Source organism: Syngnathus typhle, linkage group LG21 (assembly GCF_033458585.1).
Source record: "Syngnathus typhle isolate RoL2023-S1 ecotype Sweden linkage group LG21, RoL_Styp_1.0, whole genome shotgun sequence".
Taxonomy (NCBI): Eukaryota; Metazoa; Chordata; class Actinopteri; order Syngnathiformes; family Syngnathidae; genus Syngnathus; species Syngnathus typhle.
The window spans coordinates 554,891-568,509 of NC_083758.1; the positions used below are offsets into that span (position 1 = coordinate 554,891).

General features: G+C 43.8%; 1 protein-coding gene across 3 annotated transcripts in view; it reads right to left on the minus strand.

The window, feature by feature from the left end:
- ipo8 (importin 8) overlaps positions 1 to 13,619 on the minus strand; it is a 43,943-nt gene that overhangs the window by 26,637 nt on the left and 3,687 nt on the right. For 2 of the 3 annotated variants that reach the window (XM_061269186.1, XM_061269188.1), the window contains exons 3-7: positions 13,193 to 13,349; positions 12,623 to 12,781; positions 12,244 to 12,400; positions 9,593 to 9,682; positions 69 to 163 (exon numbers count right to left, since the gene is read on the minus strand). In XM_061269186.1, the coding sequence (XP_061125170.1) occupies positions 69 to 163; positions 9,593 to 9,682; positions 12,244 to 12,400; positions 12,623 to 12,781; positions 13,193 to 13,349 (658 nt within the window). The remainder of the gene's footprint in view (positions 1 to 68; positions 164 to 9,592; positions 9,683 to 12,243; positions 12,401 to 12,622; positions 12,782 to 13,192; positions 13,350 to 13,619) is intronic. The other variant, XM_061269187.1, reaches the window with a different exon arrangement.

A 13,619-nucleotide genomic window follows, 5' to 3' on the forward strand; every position in this document is an offset into this window, starting at 1 on the left:
TACACGCATATTTAAATAAAATATATAATACATGTGACTACGTGTTTCGAAAAGAGGTCGTTGCTCACCGCTTGAACAGCTTTGTAATGGCACGCAGTGCCCATTTCTTGCACTTCCACCATGATAACTCAGGACGGTCATCCTCATCCAGCTCCAAAGTTTCCTAACAAATTGAGTGAAATGTGACTTTTAATTCTAAAGCAGTTAACTCACACACGATAGCAGTGAGATATACACGATTTTTTATAATGGGAGACAACAATAAAGGCAATATAATGAAATTGCTATTTTGAAACTGCTGTGATATTGTGTCGTCCTCATGTGACAATATTGCAACTGTTAAAAAGGCCTTTTTTTGCATTTGTGTGGTTCTAGCAGGCTCAGGTGGTTACTTCATTATGCAGTTTAATTTGAATTGGGTATGTTTTGGCCACCTTCGTTATGACCCATGCACAAGCGAGTTCCTCAATTAATTCATTCAATTCGCAACATATGCATTGTCGAGTTACATGGCGGATAGGATGGTAAAAGATGGTGTGTGAGTGTGTATTGGATTTGGCCCAGACGAATTGGCTAAGATGAAATTCCAAATTTCAAAGCTTGACATGGAAGCCCTGAAGAAGGGGCCTGAGTAAGGGTTACTTAAAAGTTAGTTCTTCAAAATTAACTATTTTTAAATTGGTAAAGGGGAATTTGTTGGTTGACAGAGATGGTGCCAAAGTCAGATTGACCTCACATAGTAAATTAATAGTTTAAAAAGTTATCGATTAGATGAAGACTTGTTTTGAAGCACAGCAACACACAATTTTGGATTATGTTATATTACCGTAATTTTCGGACTAAAAGTCACTCCGGAATATAGGTCGCATTAGCCATAAAATGCACAATAACGTGAAAAAGAAACATATATATATAAGTCGGTCCGGAGTATAAATCGCATTTTGGGGGGAAATCTATTCGACAAAATCCAACACCAAGAACAGACATGAAGGAGCAACAACAGGCTAAACGATAGGTATGCTAACGTGACATAAACACAAACGAAGAGCTGAGAATGGACCTGACGTAACGTTCAGTTATTTTAAAAAAACTATTACATAAATACCACGTTTATAAAACCATCTGCGTCACTCCAATTCATTAAATCCATCGATCGTCCTTTGTCAACAATGCCGTGTGCCGCGCAGCAGTTCAAATTATTCCACAGGCCCATACAACAATATATAAACTATATTTTAAATAACTATCACATAAACAACAATATTATCAAACCATTTGTGTCACTCCAAATCATTAAATCCATCGGTCAAATTTCTCGTCTTTTATCGATCGTCCTTTGTCAACAATGCCGTGTGCCACGCCGCAGTTCAAATAATTCCACAGGCCCATACAACGATATATAAACTATATTTTAAGTAACTATCACATTATCAACAATATTATCAAACCATTTGTGTCACCCAAAATCATTAAATCCATCGATCAAATTTCTCATCCTTTATGTCATCCTGGTGACAGAGGACATGTCCAGAGGATATGGCGCTTTAAAGTGTTAATTACTTTATTTGATTTTTTCTCTCTATTTACCGTAATTTCCTGTCTAAAAGTCGCACCGGAGTATAAGTCGCACCAGCCATAAAATGCCCAAAAAAGCGAAAAAAAACATATATAAGTCGCTCCGGAGTACAAGTCGCATTTTGGGGGGCAATTTATTAGACAAAATCCAACACCAAGAACAGTCATGAACGAGCAACAACAGGTATGCTAACGTGACGTAAACACAAACTAAGAGCTGAGAACGGCCCTAACGTAAAATTCAGAGTTATTCAAAAAACTATTACATAAATAACACGTTACTAAAACCATCTGCGTCACTCCAATTCATTAAATCCATCAATCGTCCTTTGTCAACAATGCGTGCGCGCCGCTGACGGCTCTTGCACTTCAAAACATTCCACAGGACCATATAACGATATATAAATTATGTATCAAATAACTATTATATAAGCAATAATGTTATCAAACCATCTGTGCACTCTAAATCATTAAATCCATCGATCAAATTCGTCCCTGGACGAGTCCATCTTTGTCCTTTAAGTAAACAACCGCCACGATGCTGGCGCGACTGCGACGTCGCGTCGCGCTGCTGACGTCAGCATGACCATTTCCCGTGACTCCCGGTTCAAGATGGTGGACAGGTTTGCACGTCGTCAACCAGCTAAAGCGATCATCTAGTGTTTCTATGTATCTCTATGAAGCCAAATCCCAAAGTAGTAGTAGAAGAAGAAGCACATGTGATTGGCGCTTTGCTGAAGGGCTGCTGACATCAGCAGCGCGACGTCGCGCATCACTCGACGGAGCTCCCTTTCACTTCCGGGGATTGAAGTCAGGCGCCGGCGCTCGGCCGGGTAGCTGTCCAGGGACGGTGGATGGGGCTCGGACAATGCTTTTACGCACGCCCGGTCCTACTCTACCGAGCTGTCTTTCACCTCCGTGGATGGAAGTCGAGGGCCGGCGCTCAGCCGGGTGGCTGTCCGAGGACGGTGGATGGGGCTCGGTCATGGCTTTTACGCACGCCCGGTCCTATTCTATGGAGCTCTCTTCCACTTCCGTGGCTGGAAGTCCATGCCGCCACACGCCTGTAAGTTTGTTTTGTTAAATAAAGAGCCGTTTACCAAACCCACGTCTTTCCTTGAACTTTGTTAACGCTACAATATAGTTATATAGTAGATCTGTGGAATAACGACGAGGCTGACATCAGGGCGCACGCGCGGCGATGTTGACAAAGGACGAGGAATTCGATCGATGGATTTAAAGATTTAGAGTGCACAGATGGTTTGATAACATTATTGCTTGTATAATAGTTATTTGATATATAGTTTATATATAGTTATATGGGCCTCTGGAATATTTTGAAGTGCAAGAGCCGTCAGCGGCGCACACGCATTGTTGACAAAGGACGATTGATGGATTTAATGAATTGGAGTGACGCAGATGGTTTTATTAACGTGTTATTTATGTAATAGTTTGAATAACTCTGAATTTTACGTCAGGGCCGTTCTCAGCTCTTAGTTTGTGTTTATGTCACGTTAGCATACCTATCGTTTAGCCTGTTGTTGCTCACGTGTTGTTGCGACGCTGCGTCTGCAGCGCGGCGGTTGTTTACATAAAGGATTGACTCGACGAGCTGCTGCTGACGCGACGTTGCGCTGCTGTCGTCACTTGAAATTCAAGTTACAGTAATCCTTTGCTACATTGCGGTTCGATTATCGCGGTTTCACTTTTTTTTTTGGAAGATTTTTGAAAAAAAAACCATATATAAGTCGCTCCTGAGTATAAGTCGCCCCCCCACCCAAGACCCACTTTCAAGATGGCGGCGCGTGCATACGCAGCGACCTCTCTCTGTCCCGCCCAAACGGTGTTTTGTCCGTCTAATGAGTGTTTGTCCGGCAGTTTTTCTTGTTCGTCTCGTCGTACTGAGTCGTGCTACAAGTACGGCAGGCAGGTTCTGCTTGACATCGGCAAAAGCGAGTTTTGTCGAGTTCTGGACTTTGATGCGGGAACATCAAAGGAGCTCGGACTGCTACGTCCTGAAGCGTCGCCGGGCTCGTCTGCTATTCCTCCCCCGGTTGGGAAGCGTCGAAAGCGGTGTGCGAGGAGGCTGAAGAGGGGCAAACGCGGGGGCGTCCGGGCCAGGCTGGCGGCCAGCCCTGCTCGCCCGGCCGTGCCTTCCATTCTTCTGGCGAATGTTCGATCGCTGGACAACAAAATGGATTACATTCGCCTGCTGCAATCTACAAACCGGACAGTGCGGGACTGCTGTGTGCTCGTGTTCACTGAGACTTGGTTGACTGTCAACATTCCGGACTCTGCCGTACATCTGGAGCGGCTAGCGTGCTATCGGGCGGACCGGGCCATTGTACAAGGGGGGAAATCTCGTGGAGGTGGAATATGAGTCTACATCCGTGACGAATGGTGCCGGGACTCTGTAGTGGTATGCAAGCACTGCTCGCCACTGGCGGAGTTCGTGATCATTAAGTGCCGTCCTTTTTACCTGCCAAGGGAAGTTACCGCGATTCTGCTAGTCGCGGTTTACATCCCGCCTTCCAACATCGAAGGCGACAGGGTCGCGGCTCTTAGTGAACTGTACCAGGCTGTCAGTGAACAAGAGACAGCGCACCCTGACGGTTTCACCATCTTCGCTGGGGATTTTAATCATGCTAACCTGAAGTCTGTTTTTCCGAGGCTTCACCAGCATGTTAATTTTCCTACGCGTGGCGACAGCTTCCTGGACCGGGTCTACTCTTCGCATAAAGGAGCTTTCAAAGCTGCCCCCCTCCCCCATCTTGGACTTTCTGACCATATCACTGTTATGCTTTTGCCCGCATACAGACAAATGGTGAGAGCGTCCAGGCCGGTTCGCAAGCAGGTACGGGTGTGGCCTGAGGGTGCCTCTGATGCAATCCGTGACTGCTTTGGCTCTACTGACTGGGACATGTTTAGGAGGGCTGCCACTTGCGTCGATCGGACAGACATTGAGGAGTATACTGACTCTGTTTCCTCCTACATCAGGAAGTGTATTGATGATGTGACTCTCTCAAAATCCATCGTCACTCGGGCTAACCGGAAGCCATGGCTGACAGGGGCTGTCTTCAGGCTGCTGAGGGCCAGGGACAAAGCCTTTAGAGCAGGGGATGAGGCTGGCTTGAGGACTGCGAGGGCCGACCTGTCCCGGGGCATCAAAGAAGCAAAGAGGGCGTTCTCGTGCAAAATTACCGCCCACTTCAAGGACAGCAGGGACGCACGGAGCCTTTGGCAGGGCATTCAGACCATCACGGATTACAAGCCCGCGCCGCAGAGCTGTGAAGGCGACGTCCGTCTGCTCAATGACCTCAACCGCTTCTTTGCTCGCTTCGACGCTCAGAACAGCACTTGCCCGCTGAAGGCCACTCCCCCTTCACACGAGCTGCCCCTGTGCCTCTCCGCCGACAGCGTGAGGAGGGCGCTTGCCGCCATCAACATCCGTAAGGCGGCGGGCCCTGACGACATCCCGGGTCGGGCGCTGAAGGACTGCGCTGGTGAGCTGACGGATGTCTTCACGGACATCTTTAACACTTCCCTGCAGCAGGCCATCGTCCCGTCGTGTTTCAAAGCTGCCACCATCGTACCTGTGCCGAAGAAACCCGCTCCGTCCTGCTTCAATGACTACCGCCCCGTGGCACTTACGCCCATCATCATGAAGTGCTTTGAGCGGCTTGTCATGGAGCACATCCGATCCGTTCTCCCCCCCACCACTGACCCCTTCCAGTTTGCGTACCGAGCCAAGCGGTCTTCTGAGGATGCCATCTGCTCTGCCCTCCACTCGGCCCTCACCCACCTGGAGAGGAGGGACTCGTATGTGAGATTGCTGTTTGTGGACTTCAGTTCTGCCTTCAACACCATTGTGCCACAACGCCTCATCAGCAAACTTGACGCGCTGGGCCTCAGTACCTACCTCTGCAACTGGCTACTGGACTTCCTCTGTCAGAGGCCACAGGTAGTAAGTGTTGGCGACAAAATCTCCGCCAGCATCACGCTGAGCACGGGGGCCCCCCAAGGCTGCGTGCTCAGTCCGCTGCTCTTCACCCTCCTGACGCATGACTGCACTGCAACCTACAGCGACAACCGTATCGTGAAGTTTGCTGACGACACGACTCTGGTGGGTCTCATCACCAAGGGAGACGAGACTCAATACAGGCTGGAGGTTGACCTTCTGACCACGTGGTGCAGGGACAACAACCTCCTGCTGAACGTCGACAAGACCAAGGAGATTGTTGTGGACTTCCGGAAGGGTCACACCCAACACCTGCCGCTGACCATCGACGGTGCTGTGGTGGAGCGAGTGAGCAGCGCCAAGTTCCTGGGGGTGCACATCAGTGAGGATCTCTCCTGGTCCACCAACACCGCGTCACTGGCAAAGAAAGCCCAGCGCCGCCTGTACTTCCTGCGGAAACTCAGGCGAGCGAGCGCTCCTCCGGCCGTCATGACTGCATTTTACCACGGCACCATTGAGAGCGTCCTCTCCAGCTGTATTGCTGTTTGGGGTGGCGGCTGCACTGACTACAACTTGAAGGCCCTGCAGCGCATAGTGAACACTGCTGGTAAGATTGCTGGTGCTTCGCTCCCCTCCTTGAAGGACATTTACACCTCCCATCTCACCCGCAAGGCGACCACGATTGTGAGTGATGCGAGTCACCCCGCTCACTCTTTGTTCGAGCTTCTGCCCTCTGGGAAGAGGTACAGAAGCCTGCGCTCCCGCACCTCCAGACTCTCAAACAGCTTCATACTCCAGGCTGTTAGGATCCTGAACTCGCTCCCCCGTTCTGCGTAGCGTCCTGTACTTTTACTGTCTGAACTGTCTGAATGCACACTGGCTCTTATTATTTATTATTTGTTATTACTCTTATTTATTGTTTGTGCCTTTTTGTTTATGATGTTTTTTACTTTTGCGCTATGCTTGCTGGCTCCGTTATTTATTGTGTTATCTGTTTATTTATTATTTATTCATCACTCTTACTATTGATTGTTTGAATTTTTGCCTTCTTGTTTTTATATTGTGTCGCGTACATGTATGTCTATCGTGTTATGTGTCTCGTCACCGTGGGATAGAGAAAAACGTAATTTCGGTCTCTTTGTGTGTTGTGACATGTGGAGAGATTGACAATAAAGCTGACTTTGACTTTGAAAAAAAAAACTATGAAAAAAAAACGCGACTTATAGTCCGAAAATTACGGTACTTCATACAGAATGGCTGGTGGCTTTGTGGTCACAAGGTTTATCCGATGCTGCTCGCCAACTGGACAGGAGTGTGTGCACCAGTGTGGGTTACAGACCACACCTACAGGATACAACATCAGCTGACGACAGCACACAACGCTTCTGGAGGTCGACGCAGGGCTGTTGCAACCTTTGACCCTCATCACCCTGTCTGGGGTGCAAATGTTACAGACGACCATAAAGTATGGTCCGTCGGAGACAAGGTTGTTCATGGTGCGCTTTTTCCTTGAATCGGAGTTGGAAAACAATCACTCTTCATTGAGACACTGAACTATCGTTTTCAATCCTTTGTGAATCTCTCACTGCAAGTCAACAATGGACAAAATAGAGAGATTCAGGCTATTAGACTGATGGTCTTGCAAAACAGGATGGTTCTGGACTTGTTGACGGCAGCACAAGGTGGTGTGTACCACATCATTGAGACTTCCTGTTGCACATACATACCAGGAGAAAATGACACACACGTCAACGACGCCATGAATTCACTGAAGAACTTACAGGGGGCCATGTCAAAACACAAAGTCCCACATCAATGGGATTTCTTTTCATGGCTATTCTCTGGCAACTGGTGGCAACTGCTGGTGAAATTTGTGACTCCTGTGCTTGTTGTGCTGGTATTTGCGACGTGTGTTGTCCCGTGTTACAAGTGTGCTGTATCAAGAGCTTTATCTTCTACCATAGCACAGGTGCAAATACAACATATCAGACATGTCAAATGACTACGACGCGCTGCGGAAAGATGATTGCGATGATACTGTTTAGCCATACATATTTTACGGAAACCTAATGATTGGACCATCAAAAATGCTTCGCAAGTGATGGATAAATTGATGTACTGTTTGTGTTTTTCTCGTTATTTTTTTATTGATAGCATTCTGGTCGCCTAAGGCAGAGGGACCGTGTGAGACTTTTCCTGCATTAAAACATCTTGTCGCAGGTTTTTCACTCACACGCTATATTTGGACTGGAGTATTGAGGAAAAACCTCCTCTTCACTGGAAATTATTGCTGTCATTGTTTGTTGTTTTTATCATGTATCACCCTTCACGATCCCCAACCCGTCCCCTGTCATCTCTGTTTTTATTGATCTCTTTTTATTATTATTTTTCTTTCTTCATTATATTTTCTTACTTATGTTTGATTGATCAGGGTTGGCATAATCATATGATAAACAGGAGGGAAATTATTGCTGTCATTGTTTTTTTTTTTTATCATGTATCACCCTTCACGATCCCAACCCGTCCCCTGTCATCTCTGTTTTATTGATCTTTTTTTATTATTATTTTTATTATTTTTCTTTCTTCATTATATTTTCTTACTTATGTTTGATTGATCAGGGTTGGCCTAATCATATGATAAACAGGAGGGTTATGTTAGGGTTTACAGATTATCTTGATCGTATGATTATGTTGGAATGTAGACTAGAATTATTAACTTTGTTTAAACCTTTTACCTTTCCTTGACTATGAAAAGTTTAACCATTCGGTTGTTGAAACTTTCCAAACGGTGTGGAAACAATCTTGCTTAGATAGTCATCTAGAACAGTGGTCCCCAACCACCGGGCCGCGGACCGGTACCGGGCCGTGGGTCACTTGGTATCGGGCCGCCAAGCCGCACAGAAAAAAAAAAAAATTATCGACGATCAATTAATTCAGGTCAAGACACTCGTCCCGGTCACGTGACATGTTTCCCCAGTCGAGCCCGCAAAGCTAATATGTGGCGACAGGCTAACTAACCAGGCAATGAAGCATTCAAAACTGCTTCAACACATGGAGACCAAGCATCCTGCAATAAAAGACAAACCTTAATCACTTCCTTAATCACTTCGGGTATCATTGTCTCCGATTACGTCTAGATGGGACCGGCTCGTTTCTGAGAAACAAACTCAGTGCTCCCACTAATTCAACGTAATGGTGAGTTTTGTTTTTGTCATTTGTACTTGGTTTTATGTCAGTCGTATCATTTTATTTCATCGTATTCATATATTTTTTATAAATGTATTATTTATTTATTTATTTATTTAATGTATTCATTTATGTAAATGTATTATTTATTTATATAAATGCCGGTCCGCGAAAACCGGTCCGTGGCGCAAAAAAGGTTGGGGACCACTGATCTAGAATGCTCCACTAATTCCTGTTTCCACGACCTTGTAAAACAATAAGATGGGACCCTCCGCACTGATTAACCAGTTGCTGAGGTGACCTCCATTCTGTCCAATCTCACCCCCACCCTGTTTCTCTCAATAAAAATGCTCTTGCAAGAGGCCTGAGTCGGACCTCATTCGATCATCGCTGTACGCACAGCGACGAATGACTCTCCATTTGCAAATGCTTAAAAAGGGCATACAGTCTCCCGTTTGGTTCTTGCAAAAATAAGTTAGAGTGAGCACCACTCTAACATAAGTTATCCCATATTTACTCAATATTAGTATTGTGTGAAACTTAGGGAAACCTAAAACATCATAAAGAGGAGAACACAGAGTAAAAACTCAGAATTAGTGGAGGACTGTAACTGAGCTTTCGCCATAATTCTCATCGCGAGTAAAAAGAATACTGGTTGTCTTCTCCCCTATTTTTCAATGTGTGAATTAATGTCTGATGGTATTTAGACCCGTCAACGATATTGTGCTTCCCCCTCGCCAATATACAAGATTTTTTTAATATCCCCAACCAGCCCACAATATCATGATAATCATCCTAATGCGAGGTTCACATCGCAATAATACCTTTACAGGCTACCGCAACAGTGTGCAATGAGTGGGTAATGTGTCTTACAGCGGGAACATCACGGTCCATTATGGCTCGAAGGACTTCCATCCATTGAGTCATCACCGTATTGTTGATCAGCTGGAGAGGAAGCGAGTTCTGCCGATAAAAGATTAGCATAAATATCATCAGCATTCACTCATTCATAGAATGATTTACTGTATTTTTCAGACTACAAGTTGCGTTTTTTTCATAGTTTGAGTGGGGGGGGGGCGACTTATACTGAGGAGCGACTTATGTGAATTTTTTCACAAATTTTCAAAATTAAAAAAAATAAATAAAAAAGTGAAACTGCGATAAACGAACTGTGATGTAGCAAGGGATTACTGTAATTTGAATTTCAAGTGACGTCAGCGGCGCGGCGGTTGTTTACAAAAAGGACATGGATTCGATTACGGGATGACGAAGATGACGAAGGGCCCCACGTACTACCGGCATCATTAGCGGCTTTGTTTGTAAGTGACACGGAGGACGAAGAGTTTGGAGGATTTAATGATTTGGAGTGACACAGAAGGTTTGAAAAACTATTATGGCTTTTACGCACGCCCGGTCCTACTCTACGGAGCTCTCTTTCACCTCCATGGATGGGGCCGTGTGGCAGGGAACTATTTATGTTATAGTTATTTGATATATTTTATTTCGTGTAGCAACTTGTATATGTTTTTATCATTACAGTTCAGTAGCTGTTGGCTCGTTGAACTCTTGTTTTGTTAAATAAAGAGCCGTTTACCAAACCCACGTCTTTCCTTGTACTTAGTTAACGCTACAATATAGTTACAGTGCTTTGCGAAAGTATTCGGCCCCCTTGAACCTTTCAACATTTCGCCACATTTCAGGCTTCAAACATAAAGATATAAAATTTTAATTTTTTGTCAAGAATCAACAAGTGGGACACAATCGTGAAGTGGAAAAAAATTTATAGGATAATTTAAAAATTTTTAATTAATAAAAAAACTGAAAATATTTAATGATTTTGGAGTGACAGATGGTTTGATAATATTATTGTTTATGTAATAGTTATTTGATATATAATTTATATATCGTTATATGGGCCTGTGGAATATTTCGAAGTGCAACCGCCGTCAGCAGCGCGCATTGTTGACATAAAGGACGATCGATGGATTTAATGAATAGGAGTGACACAGATGGTTTTGTAAACGTGTTATTTACGTAATACCGTATTTTCTGCCCTATAAGGTGCACCTAAAAACCTAAATTTTTATCAAAAGTCGACAGTGCGCCTTATAGTCCGGTGCGCCTTATATATGGATCAAGTGAAGAATTTGTTGATCCATACTGGTTGTACACAGTGCTCTGCCAAAATGTTTTAGTCCGTTTTAGTACGACTAGTAAATTACAAGATCGCATCGCTTCCCAACATTACAGTAACTGTAGTCAGGGGGCGTCACCGAATAGCTGTTGTACCCGCGAGCCTATTTCATTTCAAAATAGGTTGCTCCGTTAATGTTTCGCGTAAATCTACGGATCTATATGGAAGGGAAACATAGGTAAGTAGTACCAATGCGTTAGATCGAACTTTAGTCAGTTCTGATCATTTTATAGGAGATCGTTTGAGAAACGCGATTTTTTACACTTTGCTGAGGCTCATGGGAAATTGCGGATGGCTAATGCTATAACGATAGCTGCTATACGCGCGAGGCTATTTCATGTCAAAATAGGCTGCTCTGTTAATGTTTCGAGTAAATCTACGGATCGATATGGAAGGGAAACATAGGTAAGTAGTACCAATGCGTTAGATCGAAATTTAATCAGTTCTGATCATTTTATAGGAGATCGTTTGAGAAACGCGATTGTTTACACTTTGCTGAGGCTCATGGGAGATTGCGAGCTGAGGGTCATGGGTTTTTGCGGATGGCTAATGCTATAACGATAGCTGCTATACGCGCGAGGCTATTTCATGTCAAAATAGGCTGCTCTGTTCATGTTTCGAGTAAATCTACGGATCGATATGGAAGGGAAACATAGGTAAGTAGTACCAATGCGTTAGATCGAACTTTAGTCAGTTCTGATCATTTTATAGGAGATCGTTTGAGAAACGCGATTGTTTACACTTTGCTGAGGCTCATGGGAGATTGCGAGCTGAGGGTCATGGGTTTTTGCGGATGGCTAATGCTATTACGATAGCTGCTATACGCGCGAGGCTATTTCATGTCACAATAGGCTGCTCTGTTCATGTTTCGAGTAAATCTACGGATCGATATGGAAGGGAAACATAGGTAAGTAGTACCAATGCGTTAGATCGAACTTTAGTCAGTTCTGATCATTTTATAGGAGATCGTTTGAGAAACGCGATTGTTTACACTTTGCTGAGGCTCATGGGAGATTGCGAGCTGAGGGTCATGGGTTTTTGCGGATGGCTAATGCTATAACGATAGCTGTCGAATAAATTTCCCCAAAATACGATTTATACTCCGGAGCGACTTACATATGTTTTTTTTTTTTCCACGTTATTGTGCATTTTATGGCTAATGCGACCTATATTCCGGAGCGACTTTTAGTCCGAACAATACGATACTCATCTTTAAAGTCTCCAATATATAAAGTGGATTTATGGGTTAAAGTATTTATCGCTAAATTACACCAAAGTTAAAAAAAAAGAACAGAAACATATGCTGTAGCATGAAAGGGGCAAAACATACCTGTATGAGGGAATGGAAGATTTTAAGGATCTGTTTTTGAATGAGGACTGAGAAAACTGTGGCATCATTCAGCAACTGGATGATAAGCTGTTGAATCCTCGGTAGAAATATTTGCATGGCTGCAAGCAATGGCTCCCTCTCATCTGCCTTCCTGTACCTGGAGTGCAAATGTATTATGATAAATATTATTAGGAAAAAACAGAATCATCTTTTGTCTTCACACCTCAAAAGAAAATGTTGGCAGCAAAGACATGTCTATTTTCCCAATTACAGATGTGACAGCAGCTCTCAGTTTTGTTTCTTGACGTTTAAAGAAACAACCACATTAATTCCAAACTAGTTGGTTGGAATGGGCAGGACATCTGTCACGCTTACTCACTCGTAGGTTTTGACGAGTTGGTAGAGAGCCAGCAGGCTGCCGTACCAGCTGCCACTGTTGTTCGACTGTAAGTACAAATTTATCTTGTCCACTATTGCAGTCCAACGTCCTGGGAAGTCGTGTTTGATGATCATTCGAAGACACATCGTCAGCTGGGCGCTGCACACAATGAAATGAGTGAGTGAAGTTATTACTGGCATAAGGTCAGATAGATGTACTACGGATTCTGATTAATAAAATGCTGATTTTTATATCACAAACAAACAGTGGTTATATCTATAATAGACATTGTGTCCCAGTAAGTGGCCGGTGTTTCATCTACTGGAAAAACATATACACAATAGATAGATACATTATTAACCCCGTGATGGAAATAAAATATATTTGCCTTCTTCTCAAATTATTAAAAAAATTCTTAAATGCTTTTAAATGTTGTAATTATAAAAAGTAATTTGCAAAGCACAAAAAGTTGAGCGGGAAAACTCCATACACGAACATGTCAAATTTAAATCTGACTTGACAGGAAACTTTGCTAATTGCTTTTAAGTAGGGGGATGCGAATAGATGTACCGTATGGTGTCAGGACATCGGATGACGCCCTCCACAATGTGGTTTCGTATCTGTTGGCGGTCGTTTTCATGAATATTGAAAGGGAAGGCAACTTTTCCCAGAGATGGCTCCCTGTCCTGCCAATACCGGCCAATCATGTTCTTCAGATAGATAGCCGCTGAACACAATATATAATATACAACAACAAAAGTGTCAGAATGATAAAGACCAAGTATTGTTAAGAAAAAAAATCCCACTAAATCCCTGATAACTGTAAAAAGTCTGACACCCACGTTTCAAATTTGACCTCAGAAAAGGAAAGTCAAAGGTGCAAATTTTGAATAATTGTTGCTAAAATGCTAACAGTTGTCATGCTAACATTTAAGAAAATAGCATATTTCTGAGTACAGAAAACACAATGATAAAGAATTTTGGATTTATCTTTGTG